At 37.7% G+C, this 26861-nt stretch overlaps 1 protein-coding gene across 1 annotated transcript in view; it reads left to right on the top strand.

Annotated features, from left to right (window-relative positions):
* The window catches only part of LOC129448092 (uncharacterized), a 108526-nt gene extending 85283 nt beyond the window's left edge, over positions 1 to 23243 (top strand). The window contains exon 11 of the mRNA XM_055210168.2: positions 22314 to 23243. Coding sequence (XP_055066143.2) covers positions 22314 to 22502 — 189 coding nt within the window. The 3' untranslated portion in view covers positions 22503 to 23243. The remainder of the gene's footprint in view (positions 1 to 22313) is intronic.
* Positions 23244 to 26861: the final 3618 nt, after the last annotated feature.

Below are 26861 nucleotides of genomic sequence, written 5' to 3'. Positions count from 1 at the left end.
TGCAAGCGCACCGCAGGTCATGTGACAAGAACCAACAAATCAGCTTCGTCACCTTTTCCGTTACTTTGAAACGTCAGCAGAAAAATGGAGCAGCAGCTCATAAATGAGGTCCAATGACAGACGCCTCAGGAGCACAACTGCCTGAGCGCTTTGGAGAGGAGGAGAAAGCGGCCCGCCTAGCGTTTTCCACGCATTTTTAGGTGCGACATGTGAACGGCCCCAGTTTGCTTCCCCGGCGCATCAACTCGCATCATGAGAGATTTGTTAGCTTTATGTTATATAGCCTACTTTATTTTGTCAATACAGCTAAATGAGACAGACACACGGAAAACAGAACGAAAAGGAGATTTATGCGGTGCTCTGTGGAAGTGATGGGAACTGTTAACAACCTGATGTGTCACTAGTGCTCACCTGTTCTTCCAGACGTGAGGCAGACAGTAGTATATAACAACATCCCTCGGGCCTGTGCTCTCTGAAGTTGGCAGGGTATGTGCCACATGCTGTTTGGCTTAATTTTCTTATTCACTTCATATGTTGACTCCATTTCTATTACATGCAAAATCCCACCGGGCTCCGCGGCTCTCCCGCTAAATTTTCTGACCGCCCATTTCTGCCCGCAGCAAAGGTGAAACTGCCCGCTCCTGCGAGATTTGCTTTGGGTCCTGCGGGAGCCCAAACCCAATGCAACCCTATAGTACCTGTAGGAAGTGCATACTGTGCTTTACTAGTCATTATAACTTTCATACATCTTATTAAAAAGATTTGTCTCTTTTGAGCCAAGTTATGTCATGCTAAAGGGAGTTTAACCTTAATTTAAAACACTTTGCTTGATGTATAGAAACTGCATTTCAAAGCTTAAAAAAAGTACAGTGCAATGAGAAAACTCGGTCAGCCTCTTAAAATACTTTTAGTATAATTTCTGTATTTTGTACATAACTGATCCAATACTGTATACTGTACAGAGATTGAGATAAGAGGCATAAAAATGTGATTACAGCCATTGATTTCACATAGATTTTAACCTTTGACATGGCCTTAATCAGTCAATATTAGATATATCAAGGTTATAATATGCACAGAATGTTTTTTTACATTATGTATAATATTTTAATTTGTAAATACAAAGACTTTTCACAGACAGGGTTCTCTCGTACAAATAATTGAATATTTTTTTCTTTAAAAAAAATATATTTTGAACATTTGCATTTTCAAAACCAAATTACTAGAAAAGCTATTATACTGTAAAAACTCTCACTTGATACAGCAGTAGGCCTATATGCTTGAGAATACAACAACCTTGAATCCATAGTTTTCAGTCACGTGACCCACCAGGGGGGTTGGAGTGCAAGAAAGCAGCAGTTTACATTGGGCTCTCCATAGAGAGGCAGCCAAGCCGGTCAATTTTCCATCTGTTTCAAACCACAATATTTAAATCGCCTCTCAACAGAAGAAAAATTATGAACATTAACTACCAGTTTTGGTCACTTGCGATCTATACAGAGCAGCACCCCCGTATTTTATAGTCACTGAAAACCTCCAGATTCCTGCCAGACCTCCACTTTGTTTCGTGCAAAATTCCTCGCATTTTACTGCTGCCAGGATTATATTAATTTTGTATTGTATTATAATATATTAAATCATATTGATGAAAGACAAAGAAATCTGAGGGCAAAAACTGAATCAAGGGCTTAAATAAAACCTGAAAACTCAAGCTCTGGCTTTTGGATCAGACTCATGAATATTTAAATACCTTTGCTGACGTCTTAATTATTCATCTGGTCTTTAATCAGCGTCCCATATTGGCCAAGCTTTTGTTAGCTGTGTTATTAATATGGCTGTAATAAAGCAAACAGTAATTATTTATTAATTAGCCTTTATGAAGGTCATCTCTTAACCCTTAGTTTTAATAGAGTTAGACTGAAGTTGCTAGTATACTTCTTACAAGTTGTTAAAGATGTTATCTTTTAATGAAATTATCGAACTGTTGATTCAATTAAACTTGTAAATTTCCTGATGTGCGCAATAATATCAGGAAAAATTAAATATCAGAGACTCTTATTTTAGTAGAGACTTAGGGGCTGATCACACCAAACATGTTTGTGGCAGTTGCAGGCGCCTTTTTTGAAGGAATTTCTATGGGCAGGGAGCGTTATGCGCTCTGTTTATGCACGCCGAATAGCTTGCGTTTTTTGACGAAGCGCTGAGAGCAGAAAAGCGCAGGACGTCATTCGTGTCTTTCCATTGTCCAATCGAATGAGGGGAGAGGCGGGCCTTTCGTTGTGGTGAGGAAAGTTTACAGTTGTTTGAAACAACCAGACTGTTGTGTGTTTGTGCACCTCTCACCCTCGATCAAGGTCAGAGCAAGCGTCCTCTTTTTAAAGTTTCTGCTAATATGACAGTTAACAGCAAAAGAGCGCTCGCGCTTTAATATTTGATTGACAAGACAGCTGACTTGGTGGTTGCCAAGCAATATAAAAAGTCGCGCCGCACCAAATAACTTATATTGACAAGAAGTGAAAGTCAATAGAACGTTCCATTGCAACACCATCGCCCAGCAGCAGCCCTACGAATCCGCCATTTTGGAATGAAAGCGACTCGGGAGTCATTCAGACCAGAGATCATTTTCAGATAATTAGTCAAGTCTTCCACTTTTATAAAGGCTAACTTTACATACATACATACCGACATAAACTCATCCACACATAATATTTTGGCTCCATATACATACACACACCTATACACACATATACATCTGAATTGCTCGAAATGGATTAAGTAAAAAAACAGCCATTGTCCAAAAGCGGCAATTAGAGGAAAACAGACAGAGCGATGCCTCATGTTCTATAAGATTATCATGTTTGTAGTGGGATCCACGGGATTAATATGTACAAAATATATTTCATACCTAGTGGAGTTGGTAACTAATTATAGTAGGAAATGTGTAAACTAGCATACATTAGAATTACATAATAAAGCAAGAAAAAACTACCTCAAATGTGTATCTATTTAATGATTGGATTCCACAACTGATAACTACCAGAACACAACACATACATACAAGACAATACAGCGTTTCGTGTAGGTGTAGCAAGTGAACAAAATTTTAATGTAAGAAACTTACTATTGCGCTTCTGATTTGGCTGTGAGATTCGCTGAGAATGAATTGGCCTTGAGAATTTTCATTCCAAAATGGCGGCCGCGCTACTGAAGCGCCATCTAGTGGCTGTTGCCAAAAACGAATCAGAGTTTCCCCTCTTGTTCTTCTATACTCTTTGGCTGCACTGCTCTTTTTTTAAAAAAAACTTGCGTTTCCAAGTGTTAAAAACGCGTTTAGTGTGTTAAGCCCTTATGTGGTCTCTGTAAAGACTGCAGAGATCTACCCTTCCACTAGTGAGAGACAGAGAGAAATGTGGACATTTCTTCTGTTGACTTTAGCGTCAGTAGAATTTAGTTTAATTTGAGTTTAAATGCAAATAAATGGAATACATTTACAAAAATCCACCTAATATCTAAGCTGCGAATACTTTTTAAAAGTTATTACCTTGTTACTGTAGCTGTTGCCCAAAGGCTATGGATTAAACTTCCATAGTATTTCCATGCATTTTTAAACCCTTTCAATTTCATGCAGTTGCTTTAGTGGTTATTAGCAGGTTGATGTAAAATTGATGGCTCCTGAACTAATCTCTTGATTACAGCCTCCATTTTTTTCTAAATCGATTGATTTCCTCCGGTTCTCCAGAGACGCACTCTGATTTTAATTAGCTGGTGGCTACTTTCCCCGCTGTGGATTTGTTTTTCCATTGTGGCTGCGCTCACATTGCTATTTTCTACCTTTGTATCATTCGTCTTTTGCTTTTTTCTCGTCACCCATTTCACCGTCACACTTTTTGACTTCAGGCAGAGTTCACATTCCACTTTAGCCTCTATTCAACATTGATTTTCTGCCTTCTGCTCAATGTCCGGCTTTTTACACGTCCAGCCCCTTAGTGCCCACCTCTCCTCCCCAGCCATTCCTCATTGCCCAGTGTTTCTCAGTTACCTCGCATTTCTGCATCCATACTCATATCCCAGGTACTTCGCCTCCCTTTTCTGTTCCTTGCTTGGTTACCTCTCATGTTTGCTATATTCCTTAGTATTCCTGATACAGTACAGTCGTTTTCTGGCTCTATATCTCAGTTACCTTTCATTTCCACTTCTGTTTCTCAATTACCTTTCATTTTATTCTTTCTTTCTGTCTTCGTTAAGTAGCCGCCAGTAATGTTTGCCTCTTTTTGTCTTTTCAGCGCTTTTTTCTCAATTACCTTAATGTTTTGTCTACATTCATAAGTGCTGTTCTGCCTCTATTCACATTCACCTCTCTTTTATGCCTCTATTCCTCAATACCTATTTCTCCATCCTTCAGGTCTTTCCTTCAGTCTTCATCTCTTAGTTTCTCACTCTTTATGCCCCAGTACCTTTGTCCCTTTGTCCAGTATTGATTTGGACTGTATCGATTGAGTCTAAAGCCACATTTTCAGTCATTAATAATCTTACATAAAACCATTTGTCACGCTTATATTAGGATATATGTGCTTGCGGTCTTTGGGTTTCTGAATGGATAGAGAAGATAGATAGTCACACTTTATCAATCCCCAAAAGGAAATGGAGGAAAGACAAATCTAGAAGGACATTTAATCAGCTTCCATTGGATCTGGAAATATAGATCCTGATTGTCACAATGTTACTGTAGTGTTAGTAAAGTGTTTGTTAAAATTACCAGTTGTGCTTCGTTGTTCTGCCTTAAAACTCTTGAAAACAAATGAAGCAAGAGTTTTCAAATAACCTGCTTGCTTAAACACATGTTTGTGACCTTGAGAAACCAATATACACAGTTACAGTCACACAATTTATGCATGTGCTCTATGAGAGCCAAAAATTGTGTTTCTTCACTTCCTAATCCAATGTTAAAGTGATCGTTTGGCTTTATTTCACACAAATTGTTTGTAATACTTTTATACTGTTGTTTATTGGGCACTTTATCCAAAATGTACCTTTACTTGTGTGTTTTAAATGGTTGAGAATTTATTGGGTTTAGGGTAGGAGTTATAGCCTGAGTGCCAGCCGAATTAGCCCCGCCCACAACATTATAGGCTGGGGAAATTCGGTCTGGAGTCGCTCCGTTGTGGCGCTACTTTACTCGAACAAAAAGTGTCGGACCAATCAAATTGTTAGGGAGGCTTTATTCGATGATGGACAGATGATCAACAGTAAAATAATCAATCACGTGACCAAAGAGCGCTTGTGTTGAATCCGTTTACAACAAAGACGGCTGCCGCTGGAGAATTGAGATATGAATATTCTGCCATCAAGTCTGTTCTAGAAACTATCAACAGCGCATTGATTTTAAAAGGTAAGCAGAGAAACGCGATCAATACATTTGTTGATCGGAAAGATGTTTTTGCCATCCCTCCTCCGGGTTTCGGCAAAAGTTGTCAGCTGACTCCGATGGTCGCTAAGAAGATAAGACACAATGACAATGGGCAACTCGGCATGCACGACAACGTGGATATAACTAGCGTCGTTGCCAGCTCCTTATTGTAAGCCCATGGATGAACTTCATCTAACTTATAAATGCTAAGAGATAGTCTGACTGTATGACTTGGTAAATAACCCACAATGTTGTGATATAAATGAAATTATGTAAACATAGTAGGTGTCGATGTACGTTTGCTAACTCAGACTTAGTATAATCATAATGTTTGTGTCATTGTAGCGAATTAACTAGCAGTTGGGTCAGGCTGCAAAAGACGCCATTTCAACATACGATGTACACTCGGTTGCTCTGATTGGTTGTAGGTCTGTCCAATTGAGTACAGATGGATTTTTTGTCCTGGTTCGGGTGAAATCCGCCCCATAATCACAGCCCAATGGAGCGGTATCAGACTCAAATTCTGACTAGAATTGAGTATGACAACGTCAGGATATAGGAGTTCGGTTAGTTGCTGCAAAATGTCTTTAAACCATAAATGTTTATGAAACGATTTCTAATTTTACAAATGCAGAAAATTAAATGTATCTAATCTGAGGCATAATTTCGTTTCACATGGTACGCGGCAAGCATTAGAATCACAATGTGGCTACTGCTTTTCTCATGTATTGGAAGAGTTTTGTGCAAATATTTGTTAAGTACAAATATTTTTATATTCAGCAGTGCCCGTTAAGAGCCGTGCCCGCGAAAGGGCAGAATTTTGGGTGCACGAGCACCACATGCCGACCTCCTCCGCTCCACCTGTAAAATTACCGCTTATCACATGCCTATGAACTACACTATTGAAAATGAACTTCATAGTCGCAACTGCTGCATACTGTCGATTCATCCGCGATTATGAATGCGATATTTGCTTGCACAAGCGAAATGAGGTTGTTTTTTATGGCAGTCTCAATTCAATGGATATTATGTTGTATTAGTGGGTTTGTAAACATGCACACATGTACTTTCCCTGGCATTCATATGCTAAACAGATTTTGAGTGTTTTGTTTGATGTTATGTATTTACAAGTGTTTTTCTCAGTCCTGGTTTCATTTGTATTACCGGTACAGCTGTGTTGATAAATGTGAAATATGAAGAGAGCTGTCTTGCATGCAGGCACACACACACACACACACACACACACACACACACATGCACGCACGCACGATAGATACAAAGACCATTGGCAGTGTGAATCGTGAATTTTTGTCTTTGTATGTTTTAAGCTCTACAGCCAGCTATTAAGTGCTTTCACATTGGTTAACACCACAGGGGTCAAATGTCAGTACCAAAAATGTACCATTAAATGGCACTCCTTTGCTGTTGTCTCTCTGTTATTTTGATCACTGATGGGTTGTTTGGCATAGCGGGTGTGAGCTCAAGGCTAATATTCAAAAGCTTGCTGGTTCAGTCTCTGTGAGTCCACACCGTTGGGACTTTAGGCAGTTTAATGAAATGTTTTGGGTTCAGTAAACATCAAACTCTACTGACAGCATCTAAAACTCACTGGTAAAACATTGTACTTCGATATACACTGTATACAAGGCAGAGGTCGCGTTAACCGAAAATTTTTCATCTTTGACGTAATACTTTTAGCAGTGACGGAAGAATCCAAAAGCCATTTGTCATTTTGACAGATTACATTTAAAACTGGCAAATGCAATTCCCAGCTCTGGCCAGTTGGTATCAAGTGCGTATCTGACTTAATGCAGTGCTGCGCAGACTGATCTACATGAAGTTCTGTGAGAGAGCAATTAATAAGCGCTGGTCTTGAAACTATCTTGCGATACTTTGATGTCATACAGGTAGGCTGATTGATCTGCACAGCGCTCGTGAAGTTTAACACACCAAAACAAAATCAAACTGCCACTAGTCGTCTGTCCGATGGTTAAGACACAAAATCTAATGACAGTAGAGTCTGCATTAATCTGCGTTGATGCGTTTTTTACACAAAAACGAGCACTCAATTTCGGATGGTTTCAGATACAGTACATTTGCCATATAGAAAGCTACTGTACTCCATTTACTCGGTTTAAGAGCTCTTTTAAACCTCTACAACACGGTTAGGTTTTGTTAGCAAATTTTTATTTGTCCAGCGTTTACAAAGCAGGTGGACTCTTAAACCACCAGCAACACTGAACATTAAATGGCTCTTTCATTTATAATCCTGCATTGATCACTTTCACTCTTTTTACCATAACAAATACAGCACATGTTTCTTGTACCTGTGTTCTTAGAAAATCACTTATTTTGGATACAGTATAAGCACACACAGGGGATTAAATGCTGTTTCTTGAAGTTCCAGACCTCATGGTCTCTTGAGCTTTGTTGTTGCCTTTTGTTCTCATTCCATCCAGATGCTTGTTCCTCATAAGCCCTTTTCACACAGACATTCCGGAAAATGCATCCTGGATTTTTTGTTCATTCACACTGCCAATGATTTGCCGGCATCTGCAGGGTCCCGGGAAGACACGTGACCTTTTAAAGTCCTGCACTTTCTTCTACCTAGCATCTGAAGTTTGCATATTTATTATTTCTCTCTCCAGAAACCACTCGTGTGCATTTTTGTTTATGATAAGACAATAAAGGAGCATGTGACGCGCCGTTCTATGCTGGTGAATGATTTCAGCTTCAGAGTGGATATTTGAGGAGCTCCCTGATCTCTGCTTTAATACAGTTTGCAGACATTTCTCATCGTGATTGTTAATATGCATTTAAAACCCCCGTTTTGAGGAGCTGAATGATATATCTTGTTGGGATGAAGCACGGGCATTTTTTTTTATTATAAGCTCAAATGAGCACGTGACGCGATATTCTTTTTTTATGCTGCTGAATGATATTCGCTTCAGCGCAGTACAGTAAGTGACGAGCTAACTCACCTGATATCTGCTTCAGTCCAGTTTGCTGACGTTTCTTGTCGTGAATGTTGATCTGCATGTAAATTCCTCATTTTAAAGAATTGAACCAACTTCATGTTGCCATGACATGCGCATCCTCACTACGGCACGCACGTCTCATTTGTCATTTCCTGAAAACAGCTTCAGTCTAGTTTGCGCCATTTCTCATCATGAATGTTGATCTGCATGTAGATCTCTCGTTTAAAAAAGCTGAACCATAACTTTTGTTGTGATGACACGCATGTCCTCACTAGGACACGGCCATTACGGCATTGTTTCGGCTTCTTGTTTACACAGATGGTTTTCCGGGTATCTTACTAGGTCCTCTTTCCGGCAACGATCCCAGAAGATTTACGGGACGTGTTTGCGTTCACACAGAAGCTTGTCTTTCAATTTTACGGGTATTTTCTGGGACCAAAGGTCTGTGTGAATGGGGTTATATTGTCTTGTTCTAATACACATTAAAAGCTAAACGCTTTGAAGTTAACATTGTATGTGTATAGGTGACAGTGCATATCTGAACATATACATGTTGCATATTGTTAAATAAATAATGATTCATTTAGTTAATTCATCAACAGCTGTGATTCATTCATGAAAATAACTGCAGTAGGCTACACACATTTATGACGTATTTATCTCATTACTTAAAATTAACTGCAAACTTGCATGTACAATTTATTTTATCGTGCTGCAGTACATTATGAGTTAAAGAAAACTGGTATATGGCTCAAAGGTGTGTGGGTGCGTGTGTGTTCGGATATGAATGACTATCTGTCAACTGGACAGTAAGGTCAGTTGTGGATCAGAAGTCAGTCCAGCCCAGCAGTTCATCAGAGAAGAGAGAAACAGAATGGGAGTGAGCGATATGGGGCAGAAGAGGGTGATTTAGGGACAGTGGGGAGGAGTCCTTGATGGTAATCTGAATGATGAAAGCAGGCAGAGAACGAGGGAAGGACGGGCGCAGACCTAATCCCATTTATTACTAGCAAAACACACACACACACACACACACACACACACACACACACACACACACACACACACACACTTAGCCCAGTCTGTGTTTACATGCTTTATTTTTTGGAACAAACTACTCCCCAGATTTATCTTTGGGGACATCCAGGGGTATTCTCAATTGGAAAAATCCATCAAAATGATGCCAGTAATGTTTTTATTTTCTTTCTGAATATGGAGAATCTCATTTTGAGGTTAAGAGCATCAGAGTTTGATTTTACCCTAATTTCGACCATGACCGTTCTTAGACAATATAACCTTGATGTCTTAAATCAGAGGTTCTCAACTCTGGCCCTCGAGATCCACTCCTGCAGAGTTTAGCTCCAGCCCTGATCAAACACACCTGAGCAAGGTAATCAAGGTCTTCTGGAAAATTGCAGGCAGGTGTGTTTGATCAGGGTTAGAGCTAAACTCTGCAGGAAAGTGGATCTCGAGGGCCAGAGTTGAGAACCTTTGATTTAAGATATATCAAGTTTTTTTTACAGAATGTTCTTTTCATTATGTGGGATAAGTTTATGTAGTAAACAGTAAATCTCCCAAAAAAAATAGCTGGGTTTTCACAGGCATCTTGTTAGGGTTCAGACCTGTTGACATCAAAAACAATAACTATTTAGATTACTATAACGATAACAATATTAGCACTCACACTAATGGACAATAACATTGGGGTAACACTTTACAATAAGGTTGCATTTGTTAACAATTAGTTAATGCATTAGCTAAATAGGGCTGGTCCGAATACCAGTTTTTGAACTTTGAAGCTTCCATAGTAATCAACACTGAATATTAAAGTGCCCATGTTATAAAAAACTCACTTTTTCTGGGTTTTGGGGTGTTATTTTGTGTCTCTGATGCTTCCACAAGCATACAAACTTGGAAAAAAGTGAGATACAGGTTTCTGAATGTCCTCTGTCTTGAGTCTCAGATTGCACGAGTTCAAACTCAGCGCTGTTGTGACGTAACTAGGCGTTTCGTCACATTCCGTTTGAATTTTCCCGCCCACCACCCCACTCGCAGGTCTCCACCCACCAGGTAGCTAGAGAGCACAGAGCAGTCACTTCGCCGATATCCTCTATATTGTTGTCATGGCTCACGGAAATAACAGCGCTATTTGGATATTATGGATTATACTTCCGCCTTCTTTTAAAAACAAAGTTTTAACGCGTGTTTATTTAAACCTAAAATGTGATCTCATATACAGTGTGATACGACGCAAATAGTCATTAGATTGTAGGCGATAAGACGTTCATGCGAAATCTGATGTAAACAACAGACTATATATCTATATTTCACGGATTATACGCATTTGTGGACAAAAATGGTCATTGAATGTATTTTATTGGACTTTCATGGATCATTCACACATCTGAAACAGACTGGATTCGATTCGCGATCGATATCAACACAAAAGGTAAGTCGTCACGTTATATTTTGCATGTTGTCATCTTCTGTCACAAAATACTACATTTATGATGCTAGAGCATCTGTATCTCAAAACAGAGATCAGAGATTGATGCTAATCCCGTAAATTATACCTTTTAAATGTATAGTGATGTTAATATTGTTTGTAGACAATAGGCTATATAGATATTTTTTGCTGGCTAGATAGTACAACGTGGTTTCGAAAGTTAAAAAAAAATTTAACGGCTTTATTTTACAATTCTACAAGAACTAAGTAATAGTGCTTTGCTAAACTAAAAGTGTTTTGCCAAACTAACCGAGACCGGGCCTTACCGCCCCGGCTTTTCTGACGAGGCCAACGTACGGGCACATGACGTTAGTAGTGGGGCATGGCCAAAGGAGCAGCAGGTCATAAATATGTAATGACCACCTCAAAACGGCACAATCTGAAATGCACTGAAACAGAGGCTACTAGAGATGGGTAACAATCTTTTCCTACAAGCTATTTCGAGCAAACAACTTTTGAAACATGCTTTATAGAACTCTTACACCCATTTAACTTGTAGAAAAGCAGTCATAATATGGGCGCTTTAAAAGCTTCGGAGGGAGGGGGCTGATCATATTCTTATATAATAAAAGGCAAATATTTCTGTGTGTTTGTCTGTCTGCATAAGCTGGTAGCTGGTTTTAGCTGGTCCTCCAAGCCTGGCAAAGCTGGTCAAACTGGTGGGTCAGCTGGTCTTCTAGACCAGCTTAAAAAGTGACCAAAACACAGCTAGACCAAATTTAAATACCTAAGGTTTATCATTTGCATGTGTTTCAAAGACTTGCAAATGTTAACAATCAAGTGATTTAAACTATTTAACCACAAAAAGGAGCTAAAGTGAGCAGCTTTCTGTATGCACAGATGCACATGCGGTTAAATGTGTCTGGTCCAGTCAGACGTGGTCATCCCTTCAAAGATCAGCAGATTCAGAACTCTTGATGTGTAAACTTTAGAGAGAGTTGCGCTACTGTGTCTCATACACTGTAAAAAAAATCCATAGAAATTTCAATGTTATTGCAGCTGGGTTGCCGGTAATTCACCACAGATCTACATGCATGTCATCCACTGGCAAGAGTCTGTTCAAAGTTAAATAAACCCCAAACATTAAGTCTTTATCTTTACAGAATAACACCATACAACAACAGCCTCATGCAAAGCATTCTGGGAATCAGAAATCATCATCAACCTTTTTCTGTTTTTGCTTCAGATTTTGTTTGCCAGAATGTCTTGCTTGATGCTGTTCTCTTAGTTTTACTCTGTAAAGACAAAGACCTGTAAATGTTTAATGTTCATTTAACTTTGAACAAACTCTTGCCAGTAAATAACATAAATGTAAATCTACGGTAAATTACCGGCAACCCAGCTGCAATTTCTACGGAATTTTTTTTGCAGTGTACTGTAGTAGTCCATTAACATACATTTGGTGAATAGAGCAATGAAAAACAATGTAATGTTTTATGTGGAGCAACTGTTTATGCTGCGCCGTTTGGAATTCGCCCTCTGTCTGTGTGTGTGCATTTAAGTGCACTTAAAAGTGCACACACGAAGAGATGCGTTTCAAAAAGCAAGCGAACATAAAATCTTTCTTTTCTTGACAAGCCACATACAAACAAAATTATCTCCACAGTATTCTTTATCTAATAAAAATATTTGTTTATATCTTAAGTGTATGTATAGATTAGAGTCAGAAACTAGTCGGTGCTTATCTTAAAGAGACAGTAACCTTAATTTACCTACTTAAGTCTGTGTTATTAATGTTAAACAACCCAAGACAAAGAGAAAATCACTTCTGTAGCTCTAAAAAATAATTATTACATTTAATTTATACAATGAAGACAGTGTTATTATTCATTTGATTTGATTTCTGTACTAATGCTAATATCAGACCTTACTTAATGTGCAACTTTGTTCTTTTTTATAAATGTTTGTAATTTCTTTATTTGTTATTAGATTTTTACCACCTCTTTTTTGCTGATCCGATAAAAGATCCGATTTGTGCCTTAAAAACAGTAATGTGATCCGAACCGTAAGTTTTGTGATCCATCACCGCCTTACTACATAACCACGTAACCACGCAAGCCGGAAGCAGCACACCTCATGCTGGCAGGGCTTATATGACCAAAGAACGGGCACTGCACTAGTGATACAAAACACACAGGTCTGTTGACCCCGAATAGTCAAAAATCTATGCTTCTACTAATCTCACATTCGAATCATCGCAGATGTGTTATAAAATGAGGATGCACATTATCTGATTTCACATATAACAGCTTTCTTCCAATATATTAATATACAGCCAATTATGATAATGCTACGCAAATAATATGTGAAAAAGTAGCTTTAAATAAATATTTTTAACATGCTTGAATAAATCCAACAACCCCCATGACAGGGGTTACATGCTGCAGTTGCAGTCACAAATCTGTTGGATTGATCAAAAATCCCCATTAGAGAAATACTGCTAAATAAAGTAAAATACAGAACTATATAATAAATGAATCTTAATGACTATATAAAGACTTCTCAAAGGTTTGTATAAAGGTTAGATTTAAAAAGGTGTATTATGTAACTTTTAGAAGGATCTCTTGACAGAACTGCAATATTATATACATTACTATAATATCAGTAGTGTATAAAGACCTTACATAATGAACTGTATTGTTTTTATTACCTTAGAATGAGCCATTTTTATATCCATACACCTTACATGTCTCTACATTGTCTCAGACGACGACATATTTGTCCTGTGACGGCTACCATATCGTCGCTGTCCGATGAAAACCATGTATGTCCATTTTGACGATTATTAGATTTTTCGACGGATTGAATGTCCAGGTTCATTTCCGTATACAGTATGCTTCACATATCTAAATGGGCAATGAAAAGTTGTGAAATCATGTCATCTGATTTTCACGTATATCCATTTGGTGTCAAACTTGTCAATCATGCCGCGTATCTCCCGCCCTGTGGAAGCATCTCGCCGATCTCATGAAGTTTCATTGAAGCTCAGCACTGGATAGCCGAATAAACATAGCCTGGTTAGACGACTTTTCATTCATCGAGGTAAACGTTTCCCCCCTGACGCCAGACGTACGTCTAGGAGTGACAAAATTATGGTAGGACTGTGCAAACAAAGTATCTGTCTAACATTACCATGTCAGTGTATTGATTCATTGTCCCTTCATAGTTTGCAAGAGACATTTAATAAATGTATAATTAATATTAAATAAACTAAGCGTATTTAAAGGCGGAGTCCACGATGTTTGAAAAACGCGTTGGAAAAGGAGACGGGCCGACTACCAAAACACACTTATAGCCAATCAAATCAAATCAAATGCCGGGTTGCGTATGTGTGGGGCGGGTCTATCAACAGAAGGTCCAGATTCTATTGGGGTAGGGGCGTGTTTGTTTAGGTGATTTCAAATATCAACATTGGCTTTCAAACATCATGGACTCCGCCTTTAATAAACTAAGACGTAGGCTATTTAATAAACTGAGTGTATTCATCTGTCAATATGAAATGCGACTTGGCCATTCTAATTAATGATCGGAAGAACGCGTATCGACCACCATTACTGTAAAATATGCATGTATTTCCATTTAAACACAATTTTCGTCAAATGTGGATTATATCATTACACTGGCAAGAATATGGTTACATGTAAAGATGCCGTAACAAGTATGACAACGCTACATTCAACTGCTTTTGAAATACAGTGTTTTTTTCACTTCCTGAAAAGTCACCGTTTTGGACATACGTGAGTTTCATCAGGCAGCAACGATATGCGTTTTAAATTGTGAGCTGTTGGTTGCAATATTACAATCTCACCACTACATGCCGCAAAAAATTTACACATGAGGATAAATATATTATTGGCCTGGTATGAAAACAACAGAAGTCAATGAAGAATGTGCGTGTGTGTGTGTGTGTGTGCGCGCGCGCAGGCGTGTGGTTTGCCTTCCATTGCACAGCCGTGTGTGAAATTCATTTTTGTACCCATTCCCAGGTGAGATGGCCATAGCAGGAGTTCTCAGACTTGTTTCTGCCCATTCACACAAACACATGTGCACACCATTACCACCTCCAGCCAATTTTCTTCAACATAGACAATCCTAACAAACAGAGATCCTCAGCAAAGCTGCCATTTTAAACCCCACAAATACTGTACACCAGTGAGAAGAAGGTGGAAAACCAGCATAATAGAGAGATCGCTTGCAGAAAGCAGAGGCATCATTTTAGCAGCTGGTTCCTCAAGACGAAACATCCGAGCTGAAAAACACACTGCTGGGTAGATTTTTGAGAGCTCATTAGAGGACGTACTGTACAGATGGGAGCATTGAGAAGTTAATGGGAAGTGTGTGTTTGAAAGATGTTTTTGATATCATGCTTGTATGTGTATCGGTGGCTATTGGAGTGTAAGCTCTTATTAGACCTGGAGATCAGATCTCAGTAATTACAGAGTGAAACTCCAGATGGTACAGTAGCTGTTGCTGAGGTATCACATTAGATGAAGCTCCTTTGTCCTACTCGAGATTAATTTAATATATAAAACTCTGCTTTGTGAATCCAAGGCTGAAAGCAAAGCTGGAATGGTGGCACGAGCATTCTTTGGTTCATTGATTTATTTAGGGCAGGGGTGGGTGACACGGTATTATTCTCTTAAGAGAATCATCTCCAATTACTTTGAAAACATGAAGTAAAATCACTCCCAGGAGATTGTTTTAAACGTGCAATGTGGGACTTTAAGAATGATCTCTTGACATAAATGCAATATGTAAGGAATAATTGACGACAAGCCGTTGAATTATACACCCGAGGTGGTAATGCGGCACGCCGCCAAGCGGTCATGGAAGTCGCTGTCATGTTTCTCTCGTGTAGCCCTAAATAGACAAACTGTCCTACAGAGCGCGTTTTGTCCCTACGTTGTCTCAGATGATGATTTGCTATTCACAATCTCACCACTAGATGCTGATAAAAGCCCCACAAGGTGTGAAAATCTGACTTTTTTCATGTTTAAGTGCTATAATTGGGTCCCCAGTGCTTCTATCTACATAGAAAATGTGAAAAATATCAGCCCAGTAACTTTGTTTGGGTAAGACATTTTCTGCATGCATGCGAAACATTAAGTCGTTCAGATTTGGCCTGTTTTGTGAGGTAGGTAGCAAGGCGAATTATAATAATACCGCCCCTTAATCTGCACTATCCAACCACGGCACTGTCATTTGGTGCAGAGAGAAAGAGAGAGAGAGAGAGAAAATAATTGACAGCACAATTGAGTTTCAATTACAACAAACCACCATCATTGCGATCAGTGTTTGCATTTCATCATCTCATTTGCATTTTAAAGGACACATCCAATCACTTAAACGTCGCACACCTGTGTGCGATAGGTGCGTAGGAAAAAAGGACTCGAAAGTCCAAATATAGACAGATAAGAAAGAGAGGTCCCGCACACTATCCACTTGCAAAAAATTGAAAAGATTTATTGCAACGTTTCGATCTTTCGATCTTCTTCAGGCATCAAAACATCTATTAAAAAGGACACATCCAAAAATGGCACACTTGCTCAGGCCTATAAATCAGCAATTTTAACATGTTATAATAAATTATCTGTGGGATATTTTCAGCTAAAAATTCATATACGCACTCTGGGCACACCAAATATATTTATTTTACATCTTTAAAAAAATCTTTAAGTTGTACATCTTTAAGTTATACAGATTTTTTTGTAAATGATACCAATATTCGGTCACACGCTGCAACACTTGTTACAGTACGATTTTATTTGTTCATATCATGCTTGTCCTACTCAAACGCATTCCACCTTGATAGACAAAGTATCATCGGCAAGACATTTCCTTACAAACCACTGACATGTGACCAATGTGTGACCCTGTCTGTGAAATCCAGGCTAAAGTGTCATAATCTAATAATGATATTAGGTGCATCAAAGTCATTGATTTCACTTTAAATTCAGTCTTTGACGTCACCACACTCAGTCAATATTACAAATATTTCAAGGTTATATTTTCACTGAATGTTCCTTGCATTACTGTATGTAGCATGATTTTTATTTATTAAACAGTAAATCACAAAAAATGTACATTAGCTGGGATTTCACAGGCAAAATCACATATGTCTTAAATAAAAATAAAAAGATTAGCAACTTTAAATTAAATTTCAAGTTTTTACATTTGAAACTTTTAAGTTTTCACCCTGTCAGACAACAGAGTGGCATATATTAAATAGCTTATTAAAATCGAGGGGGCAACCTTCTGATGAAGTCAATACAGAAGTGACTTAAAGCTCACGTAACACACGCTGTTTCTGCATTTCTGATGTTAATCTGGAGTACCTATAGAGTAGTATGACATCCTTTATATCTCCGAAGAGTCTTTAGTTTAATCAGATTTATAAAAAAAAAGATTAGCTTTACCGAATCTTTCCGATAACTTACGAAAAAATGAAGAAGTGAGGAGTTATACCGCAGGAGGAGCAAGTACGAGTCATGCAACACTATACAACACTGTTTTAACTTATGATTCACTACATGTTCGTGTCATTTATATAATATGCACACGCCTATTTCCAACATAAGACAGAAGTCTTACTTACCGCGTGCAACTCGTGACCCGGTTGGGAAAATCCAGCGCATCAAACACACACGCAAAACTCCGCTGCTACCCCGGATTATAAACTATATCCATTGTTTCCATAAGGCTGGATTTCTTCTCCTTACATCCAAAAACACACTTCTTCTTTCATGCCATTGTTGAGTTTTGAAATTAAACAAAGCTGTGTGGCATGATAAGATGTTTGCAAGCTCTAGATCCAAAATGTTGATGTCTTTCTTTGTTCAGTCGAGAAGAAATTATGTTTTTTGAGGAAAACATTGCAGGATTTTTCTCATTTTAATGGACTTTAATAGAGCCCAACATTTAATACTTAACTCAACACTTAACAGTTTTTTTCAACGGAGTTATAAAGGTCTATAAATGATCCCAAACGAGGCATTAGGGTCTTATCTAGCGAAACGATTGTCATTTTTGACAAGAAAAATAAAAAATATGCTCTTTTAAACCACAACTTTTCGTCTAGGTCAGGTCCAGCGCAACCTAATGTAAATGCGTAGTGACGTAGAGAGGTCACGTGTTACATATATAAAACGCACATTTGCGGACCATTGTAAACAATAAACTGACACAAAGACATTAATTAGTATCAGTTGACATACAACAATGTAGGAACGGTCCTCTTTCAACACATTTGTAAACACTGGGGTGGAGTTTCGCGTTCGTCTTCTGTGACCTCTTGACGTCATGACGTATTGCGTGGGGTCACATCACGCATCACGACCGGATCTAGATGAGAAGTTGTGCTTTAAAAGTGGATATTTTTTATTTTTCTTATCAAAAATGGCAATCGCTTCGCTAGACAAGACCCCCATGCCTCGCCTGGGATAGTTCATAGTCATTTGAAACTCCGTTGAAAAAACTGTCAAGTGTTGAGTCAAGTATTAGATGCTGGGCTCCACTAAAGTCCATTAAAATGAGAAAAATCCTGCAATGTTTTCCTCAAAAAACATAATTTCTTCTCGACTGAACAAAGAAAGACATCAACATTTTGGATGACATGGTGGTGAGTAAATTATCTGATTTTTCTTTTAAGAAAATTGAATATTCCTTTAAGCCTTAAAGTTCTACATAATTAAGGGCGTGGCCACTTGAGTGACGGGTGAACTGCCACTGTTGTCACTACCTTTGAGCTAGGCAGGTGGGGTTTCAGCAACCAGCCACCTCAGCTTCACCCACGTCCCGCTTCTTTACCCATTTTTGGTTATCTGTCAGTGACGCAATGCTAAGATGGCGACGGCAAGCCCCGCCAACTATTGGCTTCAAAAAAGCTCTTCACAAACCCATGGATGACATCACAGACCCTATATCCATATTTTTACAGTTTTTGATTAAAATTAACTTTCTGTTAAATATATAATTTTTTTATAATACTGTTTTAGCTTTTCCCTTTCTATCCCAGCACTCAAGCAATCATACGTTTTATTCACTTCTTTAGGTGACTAATAAAGGCCTTGGAAAGCTAATGAATAAACACACCAAAATGAAAATGAAACATACTTAATACTTTTGCTATGTGCTTAAAATGAAAGACATTAATTGTTTGTTGATTAATAAAATATGAGTGTGTTTTTGTATTCCTTTAATCAGGTGCAGATTGCATTTCCTGGAAATGTTTTCCTGTGGTATAGATTAGTCTATTAATTTAAGTGTTGAGCAAAGAATTTTATGTAATGGTTTGTGAGCATTCGAGGCTGCAGTCGACTTCAGTTATGTTACAAAGACTAAATAAGAGATCATTTAAATAGCATTTCAATGTTTCAGTCCAGTGCCTGCGGGCCAGTGCGAGTTTAATGTTTAAGCGTTGCTTTATCGTCACAATTAACCTTGATATCCGGCAGCAAAAAGGCCACGTAGGACACAAGCACGCACATCAACGTTGTTTTAAACTGTCCTCATGGGTTTAACTAAACCTGTATGGTCAATGGTTATAATGGTTTTGTGTGTGTGAAGGTCAGGTCTATAGAGCAGGTAAGAGTTTCAGAGACTCTCCTGAGGTCTTATGATCGGTCCGTAAATGAGATCCCACGAGGCCCGTAGAGGCCCGTCGCCACTCGCTGTTGCCTAGCGACCGCTCCCACGGCTCTGAGGGTGATATAAGGGAGCAACCGGCTGCCCACTGACAGTTTGTGTGTGAGATGACCTGGTTAGTCTGTGAGTGTGAAGGACTTTGTGCTTTACTTCCTGAGGGAGTTAAATAAGGTTCTGCGGTGCTAAAACTCATTAAATAAAAAAGGAAGGCAGAGGAGAGGTTGATAAGTTGTAGGGTCACTTTCTTCGGCTTTTTAAATGACTGCTCTTTCATGTATTAATAAGAAATGTGCTCTCTTAATTAAAGTTTGGTTGTTAGAGTAGACAGAACCTTTGTGTGTGCATGATTACATTGCACTGATGTGAGTTTTCCACCATTAAACCGCTTCTAATACCTCGAGGAATGACCTTTAAAAAAAATTGCACGCATTAGTCATTTTCACTTGACGCTTTACGAAAGTTGAGCAAGTTTGTATGCTCTCCAGACATGAGTATTTGACAGGTTCCCTTCATAATGCCATATTTACAAGATCACATGCATGCAACACAGATAACCAGCCTGAACTCACATAATTTGTACATATTTTACAAGTTGGCTTATTCAAATAAATTCATACAAAGTACAGTATTTTCCAGACTATAAGTTGCTCCGGGGTAGAAGTCGCATCAGTCAAAAGTGTGTTTTGAAGAGGAAAAACATATATATAAGTCACACTGGACTATACTTCGCATTTATTTAGAAAATGATTTCACAAAATCCAAGTCGAAAAACAAAAAGGCAAGGAAAGGCAAGTTATTCAACTAAACAATAGCACAGAATAGCAGGCTGAATAGGTGTCTGTACATGTAACATAAACAGATATTTACACTATACACAATTGAACATACCTGAATAGGGTAAATTAACACGTCAAGCCAAATCAAGTTCAAAAAGGTCCCAAAGTCATTACGCATCACTGAATCCATTGAATTACATAAATACAGGAGCATCATAGAGCGGACTCTCGCGGCTGTAGACGGTAATGGTTTCTCTTGGTTCATATGAAATTATTTTGACGTATAAGTTGCACCTGACTATAAGTTCCAGTATCCGCCAAACTATGAAAAAAGTGTGACTTATAGTCCAGAAAGTACGGTAATTGTATGATTATCATTAAAGAACAGTAATGAAACCCCACCCCTAACCCTTATCTCAAAGAGTGAAAGCAAATTGTACAAAAATTAGAGATGTGCATCTATGTTATTTTTTCATTACAATTAATCCATAGGTCTGAAAAAGAGTACTCGATTAACTGGGGGCGGGGCGTACGCGTCATGAGCGATTAGCTGTGTTGTGTCGTCCTCTCACCTGTTCTCAGTCAAGATGTAAAATTAATGCTCGTATGGCTCTCTGGTATCTCTTGACATTTGATCTTTAAATATGAGATGATATAAGGGAAATTGTGACGGCGCTGTACATTTTGCACCTGACTGACTGTATTTACCGAAAATTACTGCATCCTTTTAAAGCCATAGTGCCTCAGTAATGTGAGGCTCACAGCATATCGCGGATCAGCGGGGGTTGCCACGTCTGGCGCAAGTGTGCATAGACAGCTTTTGAATAATGCGTGGTACTGCTGTTAACTTACGTCGACATCAAACATGCACCCAGTCGCTTGCAATGCTAACCAGTTATCGAAATGCTGCCATAACAACCAAAAATAAATAAACCCACATAGTCATCGTTTTCGTGATCGATCGTCGATGCCACGTTCGAGTACTCGGTCAATCGATTGCTCGTGCCCATCCCTTACAAAAACATACAAAAAGTGTGGGCCGTATGAATAAGCCACCTTGTAAAATATGTACGACTTGCAATAGGTATCAAAAATCATGATTCTCTCATTCTACTTTCTCATTTACATCTTTCCATCCCTTTGACTACTCGCACTTCACAGGTGCACTTGACAACGTTCAGTCGTACGATTTTTTATGTGATTTTTCCATATGCGAAGGTCTGCGTATAGCTTTATTTAAATTTCGTCATCAGAAAAGAATGCGCGCACTGTATGCGCACTGCCAAATTTTTGTAACCTTGTACTTAGGAGAATGTAGTATGTAGATCAGGAGAATGCATTGTATTTTCTAGCAATGCGCATGCATTGAATGTCTACGTACATGAATGAGTCAAATAAACTATGCTTTGCAAAGCTGTGCGTTCGACTGTGCGTGTAAATTCGCGTACACATAAAAAAAACAATACCCCAAGCTTAACAGTTTCTAATTTCCCTGCTCAAACAAGATTAAAGTCCAAGCTTTTTATGTAAACCGAAGGGAAGAATTGTTGGAAGATATAAAGTATCGCAGTCACTTTCAGAATTGCTTTTTTATCATGTTCTTTCAGGGTATATTTTACAGTGATAAGACCAAGAGACAGTGGTGGGGATTGAATTCCTTCCCTCTCTTGGCAAGCACTCAGTCACTTTCCGAACGATTTCCCACTGATGCAGAACCCGGTTCATTTATGCTTGGAACAGAGTCACTAATTTCTGGAATTTGCCAGCTTACTCGTTTAGCTGGCACTGAACCTTTCTCGGAAAAACAGAGCACTGGAATGATGGAGAAAAAGTTGTGCTAGATAAGAGATAAAATATGTAGACGGATAGCTTTGATTTAGTAGTAACATGTTTACGGCAAAACATGCCAGGCTTGCAAAAGCAGAGATTTCTCTATAGTTTTCTGCCTCTAGTCTTCTGATAATAAATCAAATTTATTATTTTTGTCTTTCTCTGATCTGTAGCTGTACGTGAAGCTGTGCTGTGAGGACCCACCTATGCTCGAGCACACAGAGCAACTGTTAACAGAGCTTGGTGGAGATACACATATAGCTGAGGATGACAATGAGGATGGAGCTGGACCTTCACTGGAGGACATTGAGGATGATTTCATTCAAAGCAGTGATGAGGAAGATGATGCCATGGATCACTGACCCACACATTTAACTTTAGTTCATTGTACTTTATCTTCACTTAAGTTGTTTGCTGTGTCTGAATGAAGCTGAAATGTATTTGACATATAAACATTATAAATATAGAGGTTCAGACTATTATTAGTGTCTAATGTATAAGAAAGACAGCATCCCAGTGTGTTATTTTCATGTGCTATCTTTGTTTTCTTTCTGTGTCTGAGCTTTGGCTTCATTTTTTCCAAATGTTTCATAGCTTCTACAAGAAGTTCCAAAAAGACATTTGGTTTCATTTTGGGAATCACTAAGCAAATCTCAATATAATCCGACCACATGATACATGCCAATTTCCAGCACTAATGAAGGTTTTTAGGTTTTAATTAAGCTTATGGACTTTTAGCTTCTTGTGGAGCTTGGATGAAATGCAAATATATTTAGACTACATTATCTTTTATACATAAAGTGGCAGGAGAAACATTTCAAATTGGTCTGTAAGAACATGATAAAGTGTTTATATTAGCCTGTAAAAATACATTTTTTGTATTCGCTTTATAATCTCAGGCATTTTTAAACACATGGCTTTTGAAGGGCGTTTTACATGTGTGAGTTATTCATTCAGTTTTGGAACGAAAGAAAACGAATGCATTGCGGATCAGGGCTGTATGAATGAGAAACATTTACGCAGATGGATGTCAAGGTTGGAATGCAGTGCATATTTCTGATTATTCAGTGGTGTACAGTAATAAATAATTCCCTGAAGACTAATGAGAATGTCTTGTGCTGACTGATTTTAATGTTGTTCCTACACAGTAAAGACAATACAAAGAAGACTTAATATGTCAGCTCATGATGCATTTAAACCAAAATATTCTCCTGGGGCTGCCGTCTGGTACAAAGATTAAGCTCTTGTACTGGTTGCAATTTCAATTAAAAAAGGTCAGTCATCCACATACCCATAGAAGTGGCAATATGAAGCATAAATGTCACGAGACTTATTACTTTTTGATCGTGTAGATTATTTGAAATGACCATACTTGAAACTTGCAATACTATCTACAGTTATTATCACTAAACAAATTAATTTTGTTTGTTTTTTTTATTTCCCTGAATGCTCTTTGATGGCTCATATTGTACCCCCAGCCATCGAATAGTTTTTTCTTTTTTTGTTTGTTTGAAATAATCAGGGTTCCCACGGGTCCTTGAAAGTTTGTGAATTTGAGGAAAGTTTTTGAAAATATACAGACATTACAGAGACGTTACAGAGATACAGGTCATTGAAAGTGCTTGAATCTATTTTATGCAAGACGTCGTCTGGAAAAAAATCCATATTATTCCCTGTGTAGTGTAGGATAGTATCATTAAAATTCTAGACATTTTAAGCACACATGCTAAACTGTTCACTTTAAATGTTTATATCTTCTGTATGGAAATGTTGATTCATACCAAAATGCTTTTTTGCATAGTTTGACACATGAAAACGTCGCTGGTTACGTATGTAACTGTTCTTCCCTAAGAAGGGATCGAGACGCTGCGTCTCCCTTGCCATACTTCCTGTTTCCCTGTAACGCCGTCTTTGGCAATATTTCGGATAGCGATATACTTCCTGGCTCCCGCGTCACTCTGTCTTTGTGGTTAAGCCTCATTGGTTGAATTTGATATACACATTCAGACGCACTTATCCCTGAAGGCATCCCCAAAGTGTCACCGCAGTGATGCAGCGTGAGTTCCCTTGAAATGGAACTGTAACAATGTATCTTAAAAGGTAACACAATGTAACCTTGCTCTCGAAATGTTAAATTGTGTTATAAGGCTCTAGAATAAACAGTCAGAGGCGAAATATTTAAGCTTTTAACAGATGTAATGATACTTGTACTTTTTTGTGTTTACATGTCTGCACTCCCCCTTCAGTATACAGCTGCAGGTAAAAGCAAGATTGAGATGACAGAGACAAATTTATATCAAATCAAGCGACTAATAAGGGAACAGGAATAGAAGATCTTTTAGTTGCCACTATGGAGAACTGTTTACGGACTAAACACACTTAATATATTTGCAATTATCTTTCATTCTGAGTGATATGAACATGTAGTTCATTTGTTAAAAGCAGAACTGCATTAAAGTACAAAAGGGCTCCAACTACCCTTAAAACTCTTCAAACTTATTTCATTATTTACTGGTAATTAATGTTTTTGCTAAGAGCAAGAAACTCTGTGTAGATAAGATACTCTATGAACCCGAAATATTTTAGTCTTAGTTGGTGTTCTACATTATTTTATATCTTAAGCAACGGAAGACGGCTTTAGCTTTAATTACTCGAGTGCGCAAAAATAGAAATAGCTTCATCTTTTCTCCTGGAAGGCATGGGAATTGGATTTAAAGAAAGAAAGAGAAAGTTTGTGACTGCTAGAAAATCTAATTATTCAGTTAAAGAAGTATCATTCTCTGATTATGCTTAAACTTTTAAAAGATTTAGCTTTTTGTTAATTTAACCAGAAATAGTAAGTTCTGTATTTAGTATTTTTTAGTACAATGAAAGAAATAGAGGCTGGATTTACTTAAAAATATAGTGCATAATTTTTGCATCTTTTTTAAGTAAGTTTAACTTAAAACTTACTTAAAAAGGGGGATGCATAAATGATGCACTATATTTTTAAGTGAAGTCAGTGTATTATTTTTTACAGTATATATGCTTATTTTCAAATATATTATTTGGTTTCTAGCACACACTGTAAAAAAGATTATGTGCCTTAGTAAATTTAACTAAAAAAAATGAGTAAATTCTATTTTTAAAAAATAAATTCTTGTTTTTAAAACCAAAATTTGAGTAAAAATAACACAAAAATGTGATTAGTAAGATGTAAGAAGTAATTCTAAATGAACACATTTTTAAAGGAAATTCAACTTCATTTTATCATGTAAAATCCACTTAAATTTGTAAGAAGAACATTAACTTAATAATTTATGTTGAAACTACTTGAATTATTTTAGTAAATAGACTTTGCATGGGACTGCATTTGGAGAGTACAATTTGAAATAAACGCTATTTTTGTGTTTTTAACTAAAAAGAATGTGTTAGTGTTTAATGTTCATTTTTCTTTGAGATTTAGAAGAATTCTGTTTCTTCTTTGAGTTTTGTGGTTACCATCATTCAGAAGAGTGGTGCTTTTAAACAATAGGTGACACATAATGATGTGTGTTAATTCACTAAATGAGCAATAACTGTGCTAATGCCAATACTGAGATCAGTCTCTTCTTGCTTAACATAATGTGGTATGTAATAAATAATAAAGAAAAAAAATTACGTGATTAAATCAGGAAGATTTGATTAAAGAAGTAACACTTTAAAAGGACTTGAAATGTTTTGGTAACACTACTATACGTAATATTTTTAATTATAAAACGGGCAGTTCTGGTTCTTCATTCTGATTGGTTGAAATGCGTTCTAAGCCGTGATAAAATACCCCAGTAAACCCACGGTTCAGACCGCATTACATAAGTATCACTTGCGCCACTGTTGCTGCGTACTGATTTCTGAAAATAAACACCACAGTCTTTAATCATATTTTTAATTTGTATAAAATTGCACAATTATGGTGATATCCAGATAAATGTCAATAAATATTGTTAAGTCATCTAATCAATAAAGAGAAAACGTTCCCTGAGGAGTTTCCCCCTCAAATTCATATTTCCGCTATCCACTGGGTGGCGATCTTACCCAACTTAAACACTGACGCATTCACTCAACACTAAAAACAGCGTGTTTTGATCAGGCTCTGAATCTGATCTCTTACAAAAGTTCTTCACAAAAATGGAATTATCTCTAAATTATAAATTATCTAAAAATTGAGAGGTATAAGAGAACAAATGAAGGTAGGGTGAAACGGGTTTAACTACGCTCTGTTTCACTTTGTTTGGCGGAAGAGTAATATTTCTACTAATATAATTACAACTTATTTGTGTTTTGCTTTATAAAATCCCGCTAACGTTATGAATATGAAGTAACCATTTTATAAAAGCAATAAGCCCCACAAAGCAGTGAGGTTACAGTGCATTTTATAACAGCTAGGGGGTTTTAGGCACTCCACTTCGCACCGTGCCTAACAACGCCCCTTAGCTGTTTTAAAATGCACTGGTAACCCACTGCTTCTTGGGGCTTATTGCTTTAGTAAACATCACATATTTTTAACAGTGCAATTTAACTTTACTTAGTAAACTTAAATAAATTCTACTTATTGTTTTTTTGCTAATTTAAATAATCAGCTTTTTAAGTAAATTTTACTTAATTTCACAAGTGTTCAATTTACTTGAAAAACCTGAGTGCAAAAACTTGCAAAAAAAATTAAGTACATTTTACTTGTTATTTTTTCAGTGCACACAAAGTAT

This window comes from Misgurnus anguillicaudatus, chromosome 10, assembly GCF_027580225.2.
Source record: "Misgurnus anguillicaudatus chromosome 10, ASM2758022v2, whole genome shotgun sequence".
In the NCBI taxonomy this organism is placed as follows: Eukaryota; Metazoa; Chordata; class Actinopteri; order Cypriniformes; family Cobitidae; genus Misgurnus; species Misgurnus anguillicaudatus.
This window is presented reverse-complemented; position numbering and strand designations above follow the sequence as displayed.